This window comes from Papio anubis, chromosome 20 (assembly GCF_008728515.1).
Source record: "Papio anubis isolate 15944 chromosome 20, Panubis1.0, whole genome shotgun sequence".
NCBI classification, from domain to species: domain Eukaryota; kingdom Metazoa; phylum Chordata; class Mammalia; order Primates; family Cercopithecidae; genus Papio; species Papio anubis.
Genome location: NC_044995.1, coordinates 40,628,707 through 40,651,126, shown reverse-complemented (window position 1 = coordinate 40,651,126; position 22,420 = coordinate 40,628,707). Strand labels below are relative to the sequence as shown.

General features: G+C 53.3%; 1 protein-coding gene across 6 annotated transcripts in view; it reads right to left on the bottom strand.

The window, feature by feature from the left end:
- DOCK6 (dedicator of cytokinesis 6) overlaps nucleotides 1-22,420 on the bottom strand; it is a 61,329-nt gene that overhangs the window by 9,923 nt on the left and 28,986 nt on the right. For 2 of the 6 annotated variants that reach the window (XM_009193506.2, XM_009193507.2), the window contains exons 22-41: nucleotides 21,424-21,587; nucleotides 20,590-20,694; nucleotides 17,692-17,784; nucleotides 17,333-17,428; nucleotides 15,771-15,911; nucleotides 10,097-10,210; nucleotides 9,839-10,009; nucleotides 9,211-9,350; nucleotides 8,953-9,122; nucleotides 8,107-8,267; nucleotides 7,790-7,972; nucleotides 6,754-6,880; nucleotides 6,341-6,425; nucleotides 5,825-5,921; nucleotides 5,560-5,694; nucleotides 3,874-4,026; nucleotides 2,868-3,026; nucleotides 2,651-2,751; nucleotides 460-652; nucleotides 235-378 (exon numbers count right to left, since the gene is read on the bottom strand). In XM_009193506.2, the coding sequence (XP_009191770.2) occupies nucleotides 235-378; nucleotides 460-652; nucleotides 2,651-2,751; nucleotides 2,868-3,026; nucleotides 3,874-4,026; nucleotides 5,560-5,694; nucleotides 5,825-5,921; nucleotides 6,341-6,425; nucleotides 6,754-6,880; nucleotides 7,790-7,972; nucleotides 8,107-8,267; nucleotides 8,953-9,122; nucleotides 9,211-9,350; nucleotides 9,839-10,009; nucleotides 10,097-10,210; nucleotides 15,771-15,911; nucleotides 17,333-17,428; nucleotides 17,692-17,784; nucleotides 20,590-20,694; nucleotides 21,424-21,587 (2,732 nt within the window). The remainder of the gene's footprint in view (nucleotides 1-234; nucleotides 379-459; nucleotides 653-2,650; nucleotides 2,752-2,867; nucleotides 3,027-3,873; nucleotides 4,027-5,559; nucleotides 5,695-5,824; nucleotides 5,922-6,340; nucleotides 6,426-6,753; nucleotides 6,881-7,789; nucleotides 7,973-8,106; nucleotides 8,268-8,952; nucleotides 9,123-9,210; nucleotides 9,351-9,838; nucleotides 10,010-10,096; nucleotides 10,211-15,770; nucleotides 15,912-17,332; nucleotides 17,429-17,691; nucleotides 17,785-20,589; nucleotides 20,695-21,423; nucleotides 21,588-22,420) is intronic. The other 4 variants (XM_009193509.2, XM_009193508.2, XM_009193510.2 and 1 more) reach the window with 2 other exon arrangements.

The window sequence follows — 22,420 nt, the reverse complement described above, 5'->3', positions numbered from 1 at the left end:
TGTATTTGTAGTAGAGACAGGGTTTCACCATGCTGGCCAGGCTGGTCTCGGACTCCTGGCCTCATGATCTGCCCGGCTCAGCCTCCTAAAGTGCTGGGATTACAGATGTGAGCCACCGCGCCTGGCCCAGTCTCCTTCTTTCTAAATCCCCTGCTGGAAGGGTCTAGGAAGCAGATGTGATGGCGCCTCCCTGGCCCGAGCCCCCTCTCCTGCACCCAGTCCCCAAGGCCTCACCATGGTGAAGTAGCCGGCTGCCTGTTCCAGCAACCCTACCAGCCCCAGCTCAGTGAAGTGCTTCCCGGAGCAGAAGCCCTCCTCGTCGGGCGACAGGATGTCATCGGAGATGGCGGACTCCTCTAGCACGTTGGACGAGATGTTCTGGGGCAGAAGAGATGGCATCAAACCCTCGTCCCCACTGCACAAGTGCTGCCCACCGCCTGCCGCCCCCTGGCCTCTCACCTGGAAGGAAACACAGCCCACGGGCAGGTGGCGGTGGTCCTCAAGCAGGGCGAGGTACTCAGCCACAAGGGCGGCTGCATGCACCATGCACTGGGCGGCCTCGGCATGGTTGCCCAGCTCCGCGTGCTTCCCGGCCATGTTCTGTAGCCAGGTCAGCCGCAGGTCTGGTGAGCCCTGGTAGCCCCGGGCAATTCTGGAGTCCAGGTGAGGGGGGATGTGAGGAGGGGACTCACCTGGTCCTCCCCCTGCCTCCCACTTGTCCACCCCCTTCACTGGTTACCCCCATATCTGCCCCAAGGATTTTGCGATGATGTATTTTATTAAGCGATGATTTAAGCGGTTTATTCTTTACGGAGTTTTGTTTAGCATTTAGTGGCGACGAGCGATGAGCCTTTTGAGCGATGGAGAGATGAAGAGTGCCGATGAGTTCGAGAAATGAAAGCATTGATTTGTTGTTTTCGGATTTATTTCCCGATGACGAGCCGATCTTTTACGACGCATTTCTTTATTGATTCCATTTATCGAGCCGACGCTGGTCGACGCGAAAGAGTTTATCTCTTTTACGAAACGATTTTATTTGTCTTATTCATTTCGACTTTTCCTTTGTTTTGTTCCACGACGACGAGCGATGAGCCGAGAGCGATGACGAGTCGATCTTTGATGAGCGATTTTGATGAAACGATTTTTATGGGATCGTGACGCGGATGACGATTTTATGACGAGATGATGAAAACGATTTTTTATGAAAACGATTTACTGAAACGACTTTTGATAGCGCCGATTCGGATGAAATGAGCGATCTTTTATCGACGATTTTATCGAGTCGATCTCTTTTGTCGGTCGATGACTGACGATCTCTTTATCGAGATCCATTTTCGCGATTTGCCGATCTCTTTTATCGAGCTGATTTGATGTCGACGCGATGAAGTGATCTTTTACCGACGAAATCTTTATCGAACGATTTCTTTATTTCTCGAAATGATTCGCGATGGAGTTGATCTCGGATGAGCCGATCTTTTTACTGATCTTTATGAGAAAACGATTTCCGGATGAGTCGATCTTTATCGACGATTTCGGATGACGACGATGAGCGACGATTTTTTGATTTAGCCGTGACGGATTGAGATTCGACGAGCCTTTGTCGACGACTTTTTACGAGTCGACGCGACGACGCGATTGTCGATCGCGATTTGTCGAGGAAGTGATGAGCTGATTATGATGAGTCGATTTTATCGGACGATCTCGACGACGTCTTTATCGACGATGATTTCGCAAAGCCGGAGACGAACGATTTTTTGATGCTGAGATTGAATGATTTGATGACGAGGAAATGATCTCTTTATCGACGACGCGGGATGAAATGATTTTTATCGAGTCGATCTTTATGAAATGCGCGATGAAAACGATTTTTGATGCCGAATGATCTGATGGAAAGATTCGCGCGATTCTTTTGACGATCGATTGTTCTTTGATTGACGACGCGATGAGGATTTGTCTGTTTCGATGACGGATGACGATTTCTGATTTATTTTCTCGATTTCCGGACGATCTTTTACGAGTCGATTCGAGCTCCTGAAATGAGACGATCTCTTTATTTTGTCTTTATCACGACGATGACGATGACGAGCGAAACGACCGCTGAATGCCTGACGGGATGAGTTTCTTTACTGACGATCTGATGAGTCTTTATTTAGATTTTGCTTTCGACGACGAGATTTTGTCGACCTTTTATCGACGTCTCTTCACCTCTGTTCTTTCACGACCTGCCACCCACCTGAAACTTTGCGTCACTTCCAACTTTAATCTTATCTCATCTGTCTATCCAATTTATCCTCCTTATGTTCTTAATCCATCACCCATCCACCCCTCCTACACTCCTCAACAGGTCTAGTCTCTGGATCTCATTTCCCTTCACCTGTGAGCCCCTCACCTGTCCCCCTCACCTGTCCTGGCTCTCATCTGTCATCCTCATCAGTACATTCTTCTGGCATCCTCTTTACCTGTTTGCTCACCTGTTCTCTCCTTACTTGTGCCCTCATTTCTGCTCACCTGTCCCCCTCACCTGCCTCTGTTAGAGACTGTACGCTCCCCTGCTCCCTCCTCACCTCCTCAGACATCTACTCTCATCCCTGTTCTCCCTGCACCTGTTGGGGCGTGGGCGCGGCTGAAGGTGCCGGCTGGCCCGCCGCACCTGTACATGAGGTCGATGAGCATCTCAGGGTCCTCCTGGTGTTCCTTCATCTTCACCGTGTCCGTCAGGATCATGTGCAGGTTGAACATCAGGTCCTGGACCTGGAGCCGGGGAACATTCAGGGGCCAATGAGGGCATTAGGAAGTGAAGGGAGCCAAGGTGATGGGGTCAGGGATTATACGAAGGGAAGGTGGCGCGGGGACCCAGCAGGTGTCACCTGCTCAGCGAAGGTGCTGTCCCGCAGCCCCACGTCCTCCTCAGCATAGGTGAGGATGGTTTTGAGTGAACGTCGCAAGTGCTCTTCACTGAAGTTCTGTGTTGTCCCCACCAGGGACGAGAGAGACATGGTGACCTGCATCTTCACACGGGCAAAGTTCTGCAGGGACGGGAGGGAAAGTGGAGCCGGGAGTCTCAGACCCCAGACACCATACCAGGGTCTGCTCAACCTGCCGACATGGCCCTTGCATTCTTTATTTTTTATTTTTTTTATTTTTAATATTTTTGAGATGGAGTCTCGTTCTGTTGTCCAGGCTGGAGTGCAGTGGTGTGATCTCAGCTCATTGCAACCTCCGTCTCCCGAGTTCAGGCAATTCTCCTGCCTCAGCCTCCTGAGTAGCTGGGACTACAGGCGCCTGCCACCTCGCCCGGCTAGTTTTTTGTATTTTTTAGTAGAGACGGGGCTTCACTGTGTTAGCCAGGATGGTCTCGATCTCCTGACCTCGGTATCCGCCCGTCTCGGCCTCCCAAAGTGCTGGGATTACAGGCTTGAGCCACTGCGCCCGGCCAATTTTTGTATTTTTAGTAGAGACGGGGTTTCATCATGTTGGCCAGGCTGGTCTCGAACTCCTGACCTCAAATGATCCACCTGCCTCAGCTTCCCAAAGTGTTGGGATTACAGGCATGAGCCACCATGCCTGGCCTCTTTTTTTTTTTTTTGAGACAAGGTCTCACTCTTGCTCAGGCTGGAGTGCGGTGGCACAATCATGGCCCACTGCAGCCTCAAACTCCTGGCCTCAAGTGATCCTCTCACCTCAGCCTCCCAAAGCGCTGGGATTACAGGAATGAGCCAGGGCATCTGACCCCCAATTGCATTCTGAGCCCTCCTCCTGCCCATTATGCTCACTGACTACCTCCCCCTCCCTCACTCCCTGTATGGCACTGAGACCCCGCCGGCCACCCTGACCCGAGCCATGTGTGGACCATGCCTCCTCGCCCCCACTCACGTGGCCGATCTCGAAGTTCTGTCGCATGAGCAGGTACAGTGAGGCGCTGGCGTGCGTGCGGATGGTGCTGATGCGGCTGCCACAGTGTCGTAGGAGCCTCAGGCACAGGTCAGCACACAGCTCCGTGTCCTCCTCAAACAGCAGCTCCGGGAACTGCCCACAAGGACCCAGACAGACACTGTCCAGCCCCTCCCGGTTCTGGCTCAGAAGGGGACTGGCCCAAATGAGGACTGCTTGGGTAGGGGTTTGTGTTTTGTCCTCTTTGGCCAAGTACCACTGGGTTCGGAGTCAGACCTGGGTTTAAGCCCCGTGCTGTGTGACCCTGGGTGAGTGACTTGGCCACTCTGATCCTGCCTTCCTTCCACTGTAAACTGTGGCAAAGCAGTCTGCTCCATGGAGTTACAGAGCATACAGTAAGTGCTCAATGAATGAGCTACTTTTTTTTGTTTCTTTTTTTTTTTTTTTTTTTTTGAGACGGAGTCTCGCGCTCTGTCGCCCAGGCTGGAGTGCAGTGGCGATCTCGGCTCACTGCAAGCTCCGCCTCCCGGGTTCACGCCATTCTCCTGCCTCAGCCTCCGAGCAGCTGGGACTACAGGCGCCCGCCACCTCGCCCGGCTAGTTTTTTGTATTTTTAGTAGAGACGGGGTTTCACCGTGTTAGCCAGGATGGTCTCGATCTCCTGACCTCGTGATCCGCCCGCCTCGGCCTCCCAAAGTGCTGGGATTACAGGCTTGAGCCACCGCGCCCGGCCTGTTTCTTTTTTTTTAAGACAGTATTTCACTCTTGTCTCCCAGGCTGGAGTGCAGTGGCGCGATCACAGCTCACAACTCCCAGGCTCAAGCCATCCTCCTGCCTCAGCCTCCCCAGCAGCTCCCTAGTAGCTGGGATCTCAGGTGTGTACCACCCTGCCTGGCTAGCATTTTTTTTTTTGAGACAGGCTCTCACTGTGTTGCCCAGGCTGGAATCCAGTGGCACGATCACGGCTCACGTAGCCTTGACCTCCCGGGCTCAAGTGATCCTCAGCTTTCTGAGAAGCTAGGACCACAGGCACATGCCACCACACTCAATTTTTTTGTAGAAACAGGGTCTGGGCCGGGCGCGGTGGCTCAAGCCTGTAATCCCAGCACTTTGGGAGGCCGAGATGGGCGGATCACGAGGTCAGGAGATCGAGACCATCCTGGCTAACACGGTGAAACCCCCGCTCTACTAAGAAATACAAAAAAATAAAGTCGGGCTGGCAGCAGCGCCAAGGTAGTCCCAGCTACCGGGAGGGGCTTTATGTCGAGAATGGCGCGGAACCCTCGGGAGGCGGAGCTGCGTTGTTTGAGACTGCCACTGCACTCCAGCCTGGCGACAGCACTGGCTCAAAAAAAAAAAGAAGAACTGTTCATGTTGCCCAGGCTAAGTCTAACTCCTAGGCTCACATCATCTTCTCCTGGGCTCTTCAAAGCCTCCCCAAAAGTGCTGGGACAGGTAAGGAGCCACCATGCCTAGTCCTAGCTAATTTTAAAATGTTTTGTAGAGACGGGCCTCTCTATGTTGGCCAGGCTGGTCTCCAACTCCTGGCCTCAAGCGATCCTCCCACCTCAGCCTCCCAAAGTGCTGGGATTATAGGCATGAGCCACTGTGCTCAGCCTAGAGCTTCTACTGTTTTTCTAAGAATCATGGTTGTTGAGTGGTGCTTACCTTGGACACAAGGGCCCTCTGGGTGGCCAGGCCATGCTGCAAGAAGAGGGCACTCTGGGCACTGCCCAGGCTGTACAGCACAACCTTCAGCACTGCCCCTAAGACGCTCTCCCGGGCTTCTGAAAGCATCACTGTCTGGAGGGGAGGGGGTCAGAAATCCAGGTGTGGTGATAGGGAAAGGGAAGGAGAGGGATTATGGAGCCAGGGATCACAGGGCACTGCAGTTGGGCTCAGAGCACAAAGCAGATGCTGGATCAAGACCTACCTGCACGATGATCTCCAGTGTGTCCAGAACTACTAGGCTTGCCTCGGTTGCCAGGTTCCCTTCCACCAAGGCCTCGTGTTCCATTTCATCCTTGGTCCTGGAAGGGGAAGGGAGGTCTTGGGGCCCCACTCATGGCAAGATCCTACTCCATGGCTGAGCTCCCTCCTCCCCCGGCAACCCAGGGGGCTCCGGCTCTCTGGAAGCTGTTGTTTTTTGTTGTTGTTTTTGTTTTCTGAGACAGGGTCTTGCTCGGATGCCCAGGCTGGAGTGCAGCAGTGTGATCACAGCTCACTGCAGCCTCAACCTCCCAGGCTCAAGTCATCCTCCCACCTCAGTCTCATGAGTGGCTGGGACCACAGGCACATGCCACCATGCCTGGCTAATTTTTAAATTTTTGGTAGAGACAGGGTCTCACTATGTTGCCCAGGCTGGTCTCGAACTCCTGGACTCAAGCAATCCTCCCGCCTTGGCCTGAACTGTTCTGAACTCAGCAAACTCCCTCCTGCCCACACCTACTTGTCCACGCGGTCTGAGGTTTGCTTCCAGTGTGTGACGCTCTTCCGCCAGCGCACGTTCTCTGGATTCCCAAATGGGCTCCTCTCTGAGACGCATGAGCGCATGATCACAGATGCGTAAAAACACAGGGCACACGTGAACATCAGGAGAAATGCACAGACATGAAGATATTCAGGTGGGCTGACCCGTGAGGGCACTGGATGGAGCAGAAGCCTGCCAGGTGGACGCACAGAGGCAGACACGAGTGACAGATGGGGACGCACAGGCGCACATGTACGGTGATGACGCGTGGACCTCTCTCCAGGAAATGGGAGGCAGAAAGTAAGCTAGGGATGGCCCCCTTCATGGGGTCCCTTGACACAAGGTGGGAGCAGCTGGTGGGATGGGGACACGTGGCTACGTTACCCTCTTACCACGACTTCGCCGAACCATTTCTTGTCGAGCTCCGATGGTGCCCAGGATGGCTTCCTCTAGACGCGCCTTCATATCCAGCGATTTTTTGAATGTGAGGCTGTTGATGCGTTCAAAGGCCTTTTTCCCCTGCGGGGGGACAGAGAACTGGGGTTCAAGGTTGACTCTGCTCTTTTCGGTGGGACCTTGGCTGGCCCCATCCCTTTCTTTGTGCTCTTTCTCACCTCCGGGCCCCTGTGCTTAAAGACAGTTTACCTTTTTCCTCTAAATTCTTAGCACTTACCAAAAAGTGCTCACTGCAACCTCCACCTACTGGGCTCGAGCAATCCACCTCAGCCACCTCCGTAGCTGGGACTACAAGCATGTGCCACCATGCTCAGGTAAGTTTTGTATTTTTTGTAGAGATGGGGTTTCACCATGCTGCCCAGGCTGGTCTCAAACTCGTGGGCTCATGCAGTTTGCCTGCCTTGGCTTCCTCAAGTGCTGGGATTATAGGCGTGAGCCACTGCACCAGGCCTTTTTAAAAAAATTTCTTTCTTTTTTTTTTTTTGGAGATGGAGCCTCACTGTGTTGCCCAGGCTGGTGTGTAGTGGCATGATCTCAGTTTACTGCAACCTCTGCTTCCCAGGTTCAAGCGATTCTCCTGCCTCAGCCTCCCGAGTAGCTGGGATTACAGGCATGTGCCACCACATCCAGCTAATTTTTTGTATTTTAGTAGAGACAGGGTTTCACCATGTTGCCTAGGCTGGTCTTGAACTCCTGACCTCAGGTGATCCACCTGCCTCAGCCTCCCAAAGCGCTGGGATTACAGGCATGAGCCACTGTGCCTGGCCTCCACCTTCCAAATTCTATTCACAAAGGCATTTCTGACTTTATTCCTTGCCTTGGCACAGAAACAGTCCACCCCTTTACTCTCAGTCCCACAGAGTCCTCTGCACAAAGACAGTCCACCCCTTCCCACTCAGCCTGCAGCACCCTGGGTCCCTGGGTACATCTTTAGCCTGCCTCCCCCATTATCTCCTGCCGACACCCTCGAACCTTGTACTCGAAGGCAGCCAGGCAGAGGTACAGCAAGTCCAAGAGACGTCCCAGCTGGGGGAGTGTCAGGTCAGTGGCCCAGCGCTGCAGGAGTGCTGGCTCGGCATTTTTCAGCACCCACAGCACACACGCCAGCAAGGTCCGGCTTGACTCAGCAGAGAGGGCACAGCCTGCGCGAGAAGCCTGAGGCCAGAGAGGAATCAAAGTCAATTTCCATTTTCTCCATGTGAGATGAATCCTGGCCAATCTGTATCTTGATACCTGGCTTCTCTCATTCAAAGGGGATGATGTCTATGGGGACAAGCCTCCCTACTCACCGTTGGCGGCCCCTGGGAGATGCTGGCCCGGGAGCCAGGGGCTAGGGGGCCACCAGCAATGGCCATGGCCACAGAGGGGTTGATGGTACCCGCAATGTCCCCTTCGCCTTCTGTGTCTGAGTCAAGCATTGAGGCCAGTCTTGACCGCTGACCTGGACCCTCTGGCAGGGAAGGACAGAGGGAGAAAAAGATAAAGCCTTGGTAAGTGCTGTCCCTGTCTCAAATTTCAGAAGTCTTCCCTCATGGCCAGGCATGGTGGCTCACACCTGTAATCCCAGCACTTTGGGAGGCCGAGGGGGGTGGATCACCTGAGGTCAGGAGTTCGAGACCAGCCTGGCCAACGTGGCACATCTCTACTAAAATTACAAAAAATTAGCTGGGTGTGGTGGCAGACGCCTGTAATCCCAGCTACTTGGGAGGCTGAGGCAGGAGAATGGCATGAACCTGGGAGGCGGAGCTTGCAGTGAGTTGAGATCGTGCCACTGCACTGCAGCCTGGGCGACAGAGTGAGACTCCATCTCAGAAAAAGAAAAAAAAGAAAAGAATAAATGGTACAATAATATTTCCCGTCTATTGTAGGCTGACAGTATCTCAGTACTACAGCCCCGCACATTTTCACATAACTTTATCAAGTAGTTGGTGTTATTACTGTCCCCATTACAGGGGAGAAACCTGAGGCTCAGAGATGTTATAACTTGACTAGTCTGTCCTAGCACTTTAACCTGCTCTGCTAATCCTAATGCCTATACTCATATCCCTGACTGTGTTCTCCCACCTTTACTATCCTGCGCCTTCTGTGACCAAGTCCCTGGGTCATGTGAGCCCATCCTCCCCTGGCCCACTGACCAGCAAAGTCATGCAGCCGTGGCAAGGTGTCCCGTGCAATCGATAGCAGCGGCAGGTACAGCTCAGCCACACAAGCCTTCACGGTGGCCTCTGCATAGCGGGGATCAGTGTCATGGCCACATAGCAGGCTGTGCACAGCACTGATGGCCTTCTTGTGCAACAGAAATGCCCTGTGGGGTAATGGGGTGCTCAGGACAGGGCGGACATGGCTCCTGAACTGTCCCACCTGCCCTGGGGCTAGATAGGACCTCTGCTCACCCCTCAGCCTCAGGTTCAAGGGCCAGCGCCAGCTCTGTCAGCAGGAGACCAGCTAGGAAGTGCTGCTGCCGGAATGGTCCACTCAGTTCGAACATGCTGGTCACCTTGGGGTCCGGGGCTTGGCTGGAGAAGGTGGAGCTCTGCAGAGAGTGGGGTAAAAATGGGGGATGCCAGCGGTCAAGGGTCAGAGGTGGGAGGTCACCATTAAAGCCATCTTGGAGGTGACAGAAATCACGGTGCTAATAGCCACAGATGAGAGACTGAGGTTAAGTCATCTGGAGGTGACAGCGGGTATGGGTTTCAAGCCCAGAAATGAGAGGCGGACGTTAACCCATCTGTGATGTAACAGGGCATGGGGTCAAAAGTCAGAGGACTGAGAAATAGCACATGGAACACTGGGCTGGGAGTTAGGATTTAGGGGAGAGAAATCAGAAGTTAGTCCTTCTGGGAAATTGCTGAGAATGACAGGAGAGGTGAAGGGTCAGAGGTCAAAAGTCAAACATAAGGGATCAATTCACCTAGGCAGTGGTCCACCGTGAAAGGGACAGAGATGAGGGAACCATAGGAGATGGACTGAAGGTGAGAGGTTGTAGGTCAAAGAGAGGAGGCAGAAGTGAAGCCAGCCCACCTGGGACGTGGTGGAGGACACAGAGGGGGAGGGCGAGGCTGGGGGCGACAGGGGGCAGCAGGGGAGGTTGAGGGTCACGTAGTGCTCGTGGCTGCATAGGATGCGGGTGAATTCCATGCGCAAGGTCAGCAGGGCCGCTGGATTAGGGGACGACTGGAGCCGTGTGGCCACCTGCAGGAGAGGGGTGGCCAGCAGTGAGGTCAACATTGCTCCGCCTTCCATCCATGCCATGTCCACCCTGCCCACGCCCACTCCTACCTGCTTGTAGTGGGCCCGGACCAGGCTGAAGACAAAGCCCCGGTCCACTAGGGACAGAAGGTCACTGAGGAAGAAGGCCAGGCTGGCGTTGAGGCGCTCGGCCAGCTCCACATCCTGAGGACACAGGGGCCTGTCAACCCACACAGCCATACCTCCTCCCCAAACCTCAGCCCCTACAGGGGCTTGGGTTTTTTTTTTTGAGACAGAGTCTTGCTCTCTTGCCCAGGCTAGAGTGCAGTGGCACGATCTCAGCTCACTGCAAGCTCCGCCTCCCAGGTTCACGCCATTCTCCTGCTTCAGCCTCCCGGGTAGCTGGGACTACAGCCGCTTGCCACCACGCCCGGCTAATTTTTTTGTATTTTTTAGTAGAGATGGGGTTTCATCAAGTTAGCCAGGATGGTCTCGATCTCCTGACCTCGTGATCCGCCCGTCTCAACCTCCCAAAGTGCTGGGATTACAGGCGCGAGCCACTGCACCCGGCCAGGGGCTTGACTCTTACCAGAGTCAAGATCATCTGCCACACCTAGGAGCTGCATCACTGCCCCAAAGCCTTTGTCTCTGGGCTGTGGTGACCCTGGGACTTCCTGGTTGCCCTCCTCAGGCTGCCTTCCTCTCCCATGCTCCTTAAGACACCAAGGCAGATATGGGCTGACTCCCTGCAAGATCCTCTTGCCCTCTCTGTCCAGAGTTCAGAGCTGGGGAGAGACTATTTCCCAGCCTCCCTTGCAGTGGAATCACATGACCAATTCTGGCCAATGGAATTTGAGGGGAAAGTGAGGTGGCCACTTACATGGCAGAAGCAGGTGGGTGCTGGGGAACTGCCAGGGCCAGGCCCACACAGTGATGTCTCCATAACCTACTTAATGCTCAGAAATAAGCTTTGGTTATTTAAATCACTTGTGACTGTGTTGAAGCGAGTTAGCCTCTGCCCTAACTGATCAACTCCCAACATCATTTATTTTTATTTTAATTAATTAATTAATTTATTTATTTTTTGAGACGGAGTCTCACTCTGTCGCCCAGGCTAGAGTGCAGTGGCACGATCTCGGCTCACTGCAACTTCTGCCTCCCAGGTTCAAGCAATTCTGCCTCAGCTTCCCCAGTAGCTTGAATTACAGACACCCACCACCACGGCTGGCTAATTTTTGTATTTTTAGTAAAGACGGGGTTTTGTCATGTTGGTCAGGCTGGTCTTGAACTCCTGACCTCAGGTGATCCACCTGCCTTGGCTTCCCAAAGTGCTGGGATTACAGGCGTGAGATACCACACCCGGCCTCTCAGCACCATTTAATGTGAGCTTTACTGAGCATCTACTCTGTGCCAAGCCCTGTGAATGAGGCAGATGCCATCCCCGCTGCGTGTCCAACTCAGTCCAGTGTGTGTGTGTGGGGGTAGGGGGGCAGGGAAACACAAAATAAACAAGAATTTCAGATAGTCAGATAGTTCTATGTGCTTCAAAGACAATATTAGATTGGTGCAAAAGTAATTGCAGTTTTGCAATTACTTTCAATGGCAAAAACCATAATTATTTTCTTTCTTTTTCTTTTTTTTTTTTTTGAGACAGAGTCTTGCTCTGTCGCCCAGGCTGTAGTGCAATGGTGTAATCTTGGCTCACTGCAGCCCCTGCCTCCCGGGTTCAAGCGATTCTCCTGCTTCAGCCTCCTGAGTAGCTGGGATTATAGGCATGCGCCACCACCCCTGGCTAATTTTTGCATTTTTAGTAAAGACGGGGTTTCACCATGTTGGTCAGGCTGGTCTCGAATTCCTGACCTCAGGTGATCTGCCCTCCTCGGCCTCCCAAAGTGCTGGGATTACAGGTGTGAGCCAACATGCCCGGCCTGTAATTACTTGTCACCAACCTTAACAGACTGGGGTGACATTTTCAGAGATACTGAAGGATAACAAACAGCCATGGGGAGAATGGCATCCTGGGTAAAGGGAACAGTCAGTGCAAAGGCCCTGAGGCAGGATGTGCCTGGCAAGCCTGGGGAACACTGAGGTGGCTGATGTGGGCCAAGGCTCAGCTGGTACTTGTTCTGCCCTCGTACTCTCTTGAGCCACTCTGAGACCTCACAAGTTAGCCTCAGTGGCCGTCAAATCCCTGCAACCCAGCCAGGCATGGTGGCTTATGCCTATAATCCTAGCACTTTAGGAGGCCGAGGAGGGCGGATCACAGGGTCAGGAGTTTGAGACCAGCCTGGCCAATATGGTGAAACCCTATCTCTACTAAAAATACAAAAAATTAGCTGGGCATGGTGGCATGCACCTGTAGTCCCAGCTACTCAGGAGGCTGAGCCAGGAGAATCGCTTGAACCCAGGAGGCGGAGGTTGCAATGAGCAGAGATTGTGCCACTGTACTCCAGCCTGGGCAACAAAACAAGACTCCGTCTCAAAAACAAAAACAAAAACAAAAAAATTAGCCGGGCATGGTGGCACATCCCTGTAGTCCCAGCTACTCAAGAGGCTGAGGCAGGAGAATTGCTTGAACCCGGGAGGCAGAGGTTGCAGTGAGCCAAGATCATGCCATTGCGCTCCAGCCTGGGGGACAGAGCGAGACTCCATCTCAAAAAAAAAAGTGGGGCCGGGCGCGGTGGCTCAAGCCTGTAATCCCAGCACTTTGGGAGGCCGAGATGGGCGGATCACGAGGTCAGGAGATCGAGACCATGCTGGCTAACACGGTGAAACCCCGTCTCTACTAAAAAATACAAAAAAGTAGCCGGGCGAGGTGGCGGGCGCCTGCGGTCCCAGCTACTCGGGAGGCTGAGGCGGGAGAATGGCGTGAACCCGGGAGGCGGAGCTTGCAGTGAGCTGAGATCCGGCCATTGCGCTCCAGCCTGGGGGACAGAGCGAGACTCCATCTCAAAAAAAAAAGTGGATTATCACGGGCATTGTTCTTCTCTGGATCTCTTTCTTGGGGTAGTTTCCTCACCATCTGGATCAGCCCCTGGGAATGTCAGTCTTTGGGAAGGCTCCAGTGAGACAAGGCCAGAACCTCTGAGACCAGCTTGGAGGTCATATGCGATTGTGCAAGGGTTGGCCTGGGCCAGAATGCCATTTCAAAAATCTGGAAAGTTCTCATCAAATCCAGAGGTCCCATTTCTCCTTAGAAACCAGGCCATCTCCTGGCATGGGTAACATAGCAAGACCCCATCTCTACAAAAAAAAAAAAAAATTAGGTGGTTATGGTAGCATGCACCTGTAGCCTCAGCTACTCTGGAGGCTGAGGTGGGAGGATTGCTTCAGCCCAGGAGTTTGAGGCTGCAGTGAGCCTCATATCATGCCACCACACTCTAGTCTGGACAATAGAGCAAGACTGTGTCTCAAACAAAAACAAATATAAAAACAAAAACAAAACCACACACAAAAAACTCCCAGACAATCTGGCCAGGCATGGAGGCTCATGCTTGTAATCCCGGCACTTTGGGAAGCCAAGGTGGGAGGAGCCCTTGATCTCAGGAGTTGGAGACCTGTCTGGAGCAGCACTGACTCTGTAAAAATGCTTGGGCGGTGAAACCAAGCCTGTAATCCCAGCACTTTGGGAGGCGAGATGGGGATCCACGAGATTTGGGAGATCGAGACCATCTAATGTACAGTGAAACCGATCTCTATTAAATAAAAACTAGTGGGAGGGCGTGAGCCTGTAGTCCCAGCCTCGGGGAGGCTGAGGCCAGAGAATGATGAACCGGAGGCGGAGCTTGCAGTGGGCAGAGATCCGGCCACTGCACCTCCCAGCCTGGGCGACAGAAGCGAGACTCCGTCTCAAAAACAAAAAACAAAACAAAAATAAATAAATAAATAACCAATTATGGTGGCTTGTGTCTCTGGTCACAGCTACTTGGGAGGCTGAGGAGGGAGGATCCCTTGAGCCGAGGAGGTCGAGGCTGCAGTGAACTATGATCACACCACTGCACTCCAGACTGGGCAACAGAGCAAGACCCTATCTCCAAACAAAAACAGCCAGCCGGGCGCGGTGTCTCACGCCTGTAATCCCAGCACTTTGGGAGGCTGAGGCAGGCGGATCACGAGGTCAGGAGATCGAGACCATCCTGGCTAACATGGTAAAACCCCATCTCTACTAAAAATGCAAAAAATTAGCCAGGTGTGGCGGCGGGCGCCTGTAGTCCCAGCTACTTGGGAGGCTGAGGCAGGAGAATGGCACGAACCCAGGAGGCGGCGCTTGCAGTGAGCCGAGATTGCACCACTGCACTCCAGCCTGGGCGACTGAGCAAGACTCCATCTCAAAAAAAAAAAAAAAAAAAACACACAAACAAACAAAAAAAAAACAGCCCATCTGGCCATAGCTGAGCCACATTTCTGCAGGGTTTCTGTTGGCTGGATTGAGTGATGGTCACCCCTGTTAGGTGGGACATCTGCCCTCTGCTCTACCATAAGCGCCACTTTCCTAGCTGAAACTGGTATTGACAGTGAGGGGTCAGGAGCTGGTGGCTCAGATTCAAAAACCTCATTCTGCCCCTTCTCAGTCATATGATACAAGGTTAAGCTACTCATTCATTTGATGCCTCAGTTTCCCCATCAGTAAAATGGAGATAACAATAATACTAACTTCATGGGTTGTTGTGAAAATTTAATGATACGATCCAAGGCCAGGAGCAGTGGTTCAAGCCTGTAATCCCAGCACTTTGGGAGGCTGAGGCGGGCGGATCACCCAAGGTTAGGAGTTCCAGACCAGCCAGGCCAACATGGAGAAACCCTGTCTCTACCAAAAATACAAAATTAGCCAGGTGTGGTGGCACATGCCTGTAATCCCGGCTACTTGGGAGGCTGAGGCAGGAGAATTGCTTGAACCTGGGAGGCGGAGGTTGCAGTGAGCCAAGATCGCGCCACTGCACTCCAGCCTGGGCAACAAAAGCGAAACTCCGTCTCAAAACAAACAAACAAACAAAAAAAAGATATCCATATAAAGTGCTTAGATACACAGTAAGTGCTCAATAAATGCTCGATATTATTACTCTTATGATTAGTATTACCTGCCTAGCCCCTGAGGGCACTGGAATTGGTAATCCAGGGCCTGAACAAGTCCACTGTCAGGGTCTCCGAACATCAACATCCATGTATTGAGCACTTGCTGTATACTCTGACTGTGCTAAGGGCTAATGGATCTGCCCTGTCACTTCCCTGCTCTCATCAACCCTCATTTTCTTCCTCATTCACTACAATCTAGCCATCCTTACTGCTCTCCTGGTAGCCCAAGCATGGTCTTGCCCCAGGGCCTTTGCACCTGCTATTCTCCCTGCCTGGAATGTTCCTTCCCCAGACGTTGCATGGAATGATCTCTCACTTTCTTCAAGTCTCCCCTTAAAAGTGAGGGTAAGGATTTGGGTCTGTTTTGTTTCTTGTTATGTTGCTACACCCAGCACAGGGCTGTGCACACCAGAGGCACTCAAGAAACAATGAATGAATGGATCCACCCAGCAAAGGGGATTCCCAGTCTTACAGGCAGGAGGCACTGGGCAGGATTGGCGCCCCCACCTGGCTGGCTCGCTGTGCACACCAGAGGCACTCAAGAAACAGACAATGAATGAACAGATCCACCCAGCAAAGCAGATTCCTGGTCTTACAGCCAGAAGGCACTGGGCAGGATTGGCGCCCCCACCTGGCTGGCTCTATGTCCTCCCTCAGGTTTCTTCCCACATTGAGACCCTGCATCTCCCACCTTGTGGACACGGGTGATGACCTCCAGGCCCACAGAGCCCACCAGGGCAGTGATGTCGTCCAGGAAGCGCCCAGGGAAGCGCAGCTTGCGGGGTGTGTCTAGTCGCTGGCCAAGAAGCAGGTGCAGTGCCATACTCTTCACCTGGGGGTGGAGTGAGAAGGCTGTGGGTGGGGCTTGAAGGACTGTGGGTGGGGCTTGAAGGGCTGTGGGTGGGGCTTGAAGCGCTGTAGGTGGGGCTTGAAAGGCTGTGGGTGGAGGAGGCTTGACAGAAGGGGTGGGGCTTTAGTAGCAAGGGAGGTGGGCTGAAGGTAGGTTTGAGCCCTGTAGCTGCAGGTAGAAGTTGGGGCCTGAGGGATGTAGATGGGGTTTGTGACCTATGGGTGGGGCTTGAGAAAGCCATGGGCGGATCCTGTGAGCATCCCAGGCTGAGTGTAGAGAACGGGAAGGCTGAGAGGGTGTGGGAGGGGCTTATGCAGGTCTCCCCAGGGCAAAGTCCAGAGGTGGGACAAAGGGTGGGGCTTGAGGCACTGGATTTGAAGGGAGCTTTACTGGAGGTCCAGAGGGGATGGGGCCAGCAGGCCCTGGGAAGGGGGCTTCAAAGAACCTATTGAAGAGTTTTAGGGATGTCTCTACCTTGATCAGACAGCTTTCCCTCTTTTTTTTTTTTTGAGATGGAGTCTTGCTCTGTCGCCCAGGCTGGTGTGCAGTGGGCATGATCTTGATCACTGCAACCTCTGCCTACTGGGTTCAAGTGATTCTCCTGCCTCTGTCTCCCATGTAGCTGGGATTACAGGCACATGCTACTACGCCCGGCTAACTTTTGTATTTTTAGTAGAGATGGGGTTTCACCATATTGGCCAGGTTGGTCTCAAACTCCTGACCTCAGGTGATCCACCCGCCTCGGCCTCCCAAAGTGCTGGAGACCCCAGGCGTGAAACCCCTATTAACCCAGCCTGGCACAGGAATGTCTCTGCTTGCAGGATGGAGATTATATAGGTGAGGGTCTCTCAATGGTTTCTCTCCTTAAACAGTCTCATGGGGAAGGGAGGCTCTCTCTAAAGGGGGTTTCAGGTACAGTCTCTCCACGGAGACACCACCTTAAGTGCTTCTTACCTCCCTAGGTGGGGTCTCTTAGGGCAGCACAGGCATATCTCAGGTGCAATCTCCAGGGGCTTCTCTCCTTTTTTATTTTTTATTTTTTGTTTTTGAGTCTTTTCTGTTGCCCAGGCTGGGTACAGTGGCGCCAATCTCTGGCTCACTGCAAGCTCCGCCTCCTGGAGTTCATGCCATTCTCCTGCCTCCAGCCTCCCAAGTAGCTGGGGCTACAGGCGCCATACCACGCCTGGTTAATGTTTTTTGTATTTTTTTTTTAGTAAGTGGGGTTCACCATGTTAGCCAGGATGGTCTCGATCTCCTGACCTCTGATCCCACCCAGCCTCGGCCTCCCAGTGCTGGGATTACAGGCATGAGCCACTCCTAACACCTGACCAGGGGCATCTCTCTTTAAGAAGAGGCTCCTTGAGGGGGTCTCTTGCCACCAGGCAGGGAGGCGGGGGTCTCACCATGAGCTGGAAGAAGAACCAGGCGTGCTGGAGGATGGCCTCGCGTACGGCACTGCTGCTGACCACCCACTGCAGAGCCAGCTCCTCGTGAAGCAGCTGGGGACAGAGGCAGGGGTCACAGAGTGCAAGGTGCCACCCCTTCCCGCACCCCCTCTGGAGGGCATGCCAGGGGAGGATGCAGCCGGAGGGCTCGGGGTTAGTGCAGCAGGAGCCAAGCAGGAGGAGAGGGGTAAGAGGAGTGGACGTGCCCTTTCCCTGGGCTCACCAGACCCCCTTGGGCTCTGGATGGGGGAGGAGCACTGGACCCCTTTGCTGGGGGCCAGGACAAAAATGAAGTCATCCACCCTTCCCCCCACTACCTTCTGTACAGTGGGTCTCGGCTGGGTGGCTGGTGGGGCTGAGGAGGAACCCTCGAGGTAGGAGGAGGCTCGGCTAGAGGTGCGGTCGATGGCCTATGATGGGATGTGATGGTGAGGAGAGGGTTAGTGTGGATGAGGTGAAGGGGTACGTGGTTGGAGGAAAGACGTGTCCATGCAGACAGGGATGGGGGAAAAGAGGTGGGTCAGTGTGAATATAGAGAAAGAAATGCTTCCACATGGATGGGTCAGGGCCATGGACGGGCAGTGGGGGCAGGCAGGAAAGAGAGATGGGTCAGCGTGGGTGGGAAGGGGAGGCTGGTTGGCATGGCCAGGGTGCTGTGGGAGTAGACAGAGCAGTGGAGGCAGGGACAAATAAAAGAGTAGCTGGAGAGAGCTGGGTGAGTCAAGATCAAGGTGTGTGGGTATGGGAGAAGAATGTGAGGCTGGGTGGGGTGGCTCAACACCTGTTATCCCAGCACTTTGGGAGGCTGGGGCAGAAGGACTGCTCGAACCCAGGAGTTTAAGACCAGCCTGGGCAACATAGTAAGATAATGACTCTACTAAGAAAAAAAAAATACGTGTATATATACATATATATATATATATATATGGCTGGGCCTGGTGGCGTGTGCCTGTAGTCCCAGCTGCTCGGGAGGCCAAAGCAGGAGGATTGCTTGACCCTGGGACTTGGAGGTTGCGGCAAGCTGTGATGGTACCACTGCACTCTAGCTTGGGTGACAGAGCAAGACTCCGTCTCAAAAAAAAAGGAATGCTGTAATCCCAGCACTTTGGGAGGCTGAGGCAGGTGGGTCATGAGGTCACGAGATCGAGAACATCCTGGCCAACATGCCAACATGTTGAATCCCCGTCTCTACTAAAACTACAAAAATTAGCCAAGCATGGTGGCAGGCACCTGTAATTCCAGCTACTTGGGAGGCTGAGGCAGGAGAATCGCTTGAACCCAGGAGGCAGAGGTTGCTGTGAGCCGAGATTACACCATTGCACTCCAGCCTAGGTGACAAAAGCGAGACTCTGTCTCCAAAAAAAAAAAAAAAAAAAAAAAAAAAATATGATAGAGGAGGTGAGAATAACAATGAAAACACGGTATGGCAGTGACACAGCAGTGCAAACACAATAGGCAGAAGGAGTGTGGATGGAGCAGGACCGAGAACACACGAAGGCTGGGAATGGGTGCGTGGTGTGTGGGGTGAAGGCAGAGGAGATGAAATCAGTGTAGACAGCAAGAATGTGTGTGGCCAGAGAAGGTGAGGGTGAGTGTGGACGAGGTGTAGAGTATGACCGAGTCAGTGAGTCTAGACAACAGAGAGGAGGACGCAGAGGTGCAGGAGGGTGCATGTGGACAGAGGAGGTTAAACACAAGATGGGGAAGGAGGAGAAAGACAAGGCAGAAAGACAAGGACAGAGGAGGTGAGATGTTGATGAGGTGCCAGGAATAGCAGAGACAGTCCAAGGTTCCAGGCCTGGCCCTGCCCAAGCCTGGCTTGGGCCTTAGTATTCCCATCTGTGAAATGGGTATGGGCAGAGGAGTTCAAGCTCCACTCTTGCTTCCTCCTTCGCTGGTTGGGAGGCGAGGCTGCTCGCAGGGAGAAGAGGTCTGATGACAGAGCCGACCCAACCCCGGGACCTACTCTGACACTTGAGGGCTCTCCAGCTACCCCAGTCCCAGCCATGCCCTGGCAACTCACTGTGCACCACGAGGGCCTTCCACTGAAAAGGCCCAGCCTCAGTGTCACCCAGATTTCCAGATTCCCAACAATCCAAGGAAATGACTGCCCTAAGGCCCCCCTGCTTGTTCTGCTAACAGTCCCCTGGGCCTGTCATAGGGTACAGGTTGCCTTGGTGATGGGCACAGAGCTGGAAGAGGCCCTAGGGCCAAGTGTGTAAGGAAGCAAGCCCTGTGGCCTGCTCTCTGTGTGTACAGTCCTCTGACCTTGGTCCCAATATTTGTACATGCCTTTCCCTCTTCCTGCAACACCCACACCCACCCACCCTTCCCTAGCTGACTCTATCTCACCCTTCAGGTCCCAGCAAACGATGTCACCCCCCTGGAGAAGCCCCCAAGACCACCCAGAGAGAAGCTGGTATTGGGTTGCTACGTGCTTCCTTTCCACGCTGTGTGATCATACACTTAATGCATTTGTTTGATCCATGTCTATTTCCCCAGCTAGCTAGAAGCTCAGGGTCAAGTCCAGACCAAGAATCTATCATCCCAACAAAATCCCACTGCAATGCCCTCAGCCCTAATCAAGCACAGGCTCAGGACTGCTGGGGAAGCACCATATTTTGAGTCCAAACTGCATCTGAAAAATTGGAGTGTTATCTTCATTTTACAAATGCAGAAACTGAGGCTCGGGAAGATGCATCCAATTGCTCAGAGCATGGGGTGAGCTCATAGCAGAGATAGGACCTGAACCCAGGTCTGTTTGGAGGCAAAGCCCTCCACTACACCAGGTACCTGGAAAGAGGCAGGGTAAGTAAGGGGAGCTCTTTGTCTTAAATGGGATAGGGGAGCTGAGAGGTTCCGGTCCAGCCCTTTGAGAATCCCATGATCTGGGTGGATTAAAGGGAGGTGAATAGGCCATGCAGGGCAGTGAGGTTATGGGTGACTGGATTGGCACTTCATTTGCATGCTATTTGCATATCATCCCTGTGCCTTCTGTCTCCATCTGAGACTGTGGCCTATGTGGCAGCAAAAGGCCAGTTAAGATGACCCAGCGATGCCTAAACACAGACTTCACAGCCCCAAACAAAGGCAGGAGAGGGGTCTGCCACCTCCTTCAGGCAGCCCCCTTAGGTTAGTCAGATGCAGCCAGAAAGGTGGGAGGAGCTCATGCTGAGGTGGTGTCACACAAGTGCAGGGACAGGTAGGAAGGGCACCTGTCTGGGGTCGGCCCCACAGTAAGGGGGCGCCCGCCGCAGCACAGCCTTACTGCCTCCTGGAGCATAAGCGGAATTCACCCAGGAGTGTGAGCGATCGATGCCCTGGAGATACACGGAGAAGTGCTAGCATCCCCAGTGGAGGGCAGGGAAAGCAGCATGAAATACCAAGCGTGGACATGGTTCCGGACCATACATGTGCCCACGTATGTATCATCATATGTCCTGAAAATTCTGAAAAATGTGCCCACGTATGTGTATCATCATACGTCCTGAAAATCCTGAAAAATGTGCATATGTATGTAGGTCCATTGGGTGCATGCCTATACATACTTGTGTATGTGGGTCCATGGGTGCATGCATACACACCCCTGTACGTCTGTGCATGGGGTGCATATGTATACACACCCGTATACGTATATGCATGAGGTGAATACAGACCCGTGTACATACAGGCACAGGGTGACTGTGTATATGCACCTGCGTAAGTAGAGGCATGGGGTGAATGTGTATATGCACCCGTGTCTGTATATGCACGGGGTGAATGTGTATATGCACCTGCTACACTAGGAAAGTACATATTGCTCTTTGTTCAGCCACGCCAAGCTCTGCCATCGTCCTCGGGTCAGTCATGGAGTACAGAGCTCAGTACCAAGTCTGATCCATACCCCACAACCTGAGACAGCCCAGCCCAAATCTGCTGCCCAGAGTTAAGCCTTCATCCATGTTGTCGTCTCTGTTGTTTCCCATGTTTCATCAGCAGAGATTCTTTGCCCACCCACGTGGCAGCTACAACCACTAAGCCTGGAGATTCCAGGGCCCCCGTTGCCCTACCTTGCTGGCCAGGATGCGGGAAACCTCGTCATCCACAGAGCCAGGGGCCACGGCGAGGTCAGGGTTGCTGCTGCTGATGCTTTTGGAACGCGCCAGGTAGAGGCTTATGGGGCGACCAGAGCCACAGGCCAGTGTGGCAGCCTGCACTGTCACTGGAGGGGCCCCTGAGGATGGAGTGAATAGGGTCAGCCACCCACCCACCTGATGTGATGCCTCCCAGTCCCTTCCTACTTAGCTAATCTTTGCAAAATCACTTTCCTTCTCTGACCTTCCAAATTCCTCATCTATAAAATAAGTATGACTACCGCCTCACAGAGTTGGGGGCATTGAAAAACTGAGAATAGGCCAGGTACAGTGGCTCATGCCTATAATCCCAGCACTTTGGGAGGGCAAGCCAGGGCCCTTGGTAGCCAGAGTTCAAGCCCAGCCAGCCAACATAGACTCTGTCTAAAAAGTAATGAAAAATTAGCCCGAGACATGGCAGTGCACCTGTGGTTCGGTTGCCCAGGAGAGAGAGCTGAGAGGCAACAGGATTACTTTTTTTTTTTTTTTTTTTTTTTTTTTTGAGGCGGAGTCTGGCTCTAGCCCAGGCTGGAATGCAGTGGCAGGATCTCAGCTCACTGCAAGCTCCGCCTGCCTCCCGGGTTTACGCCATTCTCCTGCCTCAGCCTCCCGAGTAGCTGGGACTACAGGCGCCCGCCACCTTGCCGACTGGCGTTTGCGCTTTTGTATTTGAAATTTTTTAGTAGGCAGGTTTCACCCAGGATGTGGTCTCGATCGCTGACCTCGTGATCCCGCCCGTCTCGGCCTCCCAAAGTGCTGGGATTACAGGCGAACCACAGCGCCCGGCCTTTTGAAGTGAGTCTCACTCTACCGCCGGGCTGGAGTGCAGTGGCCGGATCTCCAGCTTGCTGCAAGCTCGCCTCCCCGGTTTAAGCCATTCTCCTGCCTTAGCCTCCCGATTGGCTGGGACTAGAGCCGCCACCCGGCGCCCAGC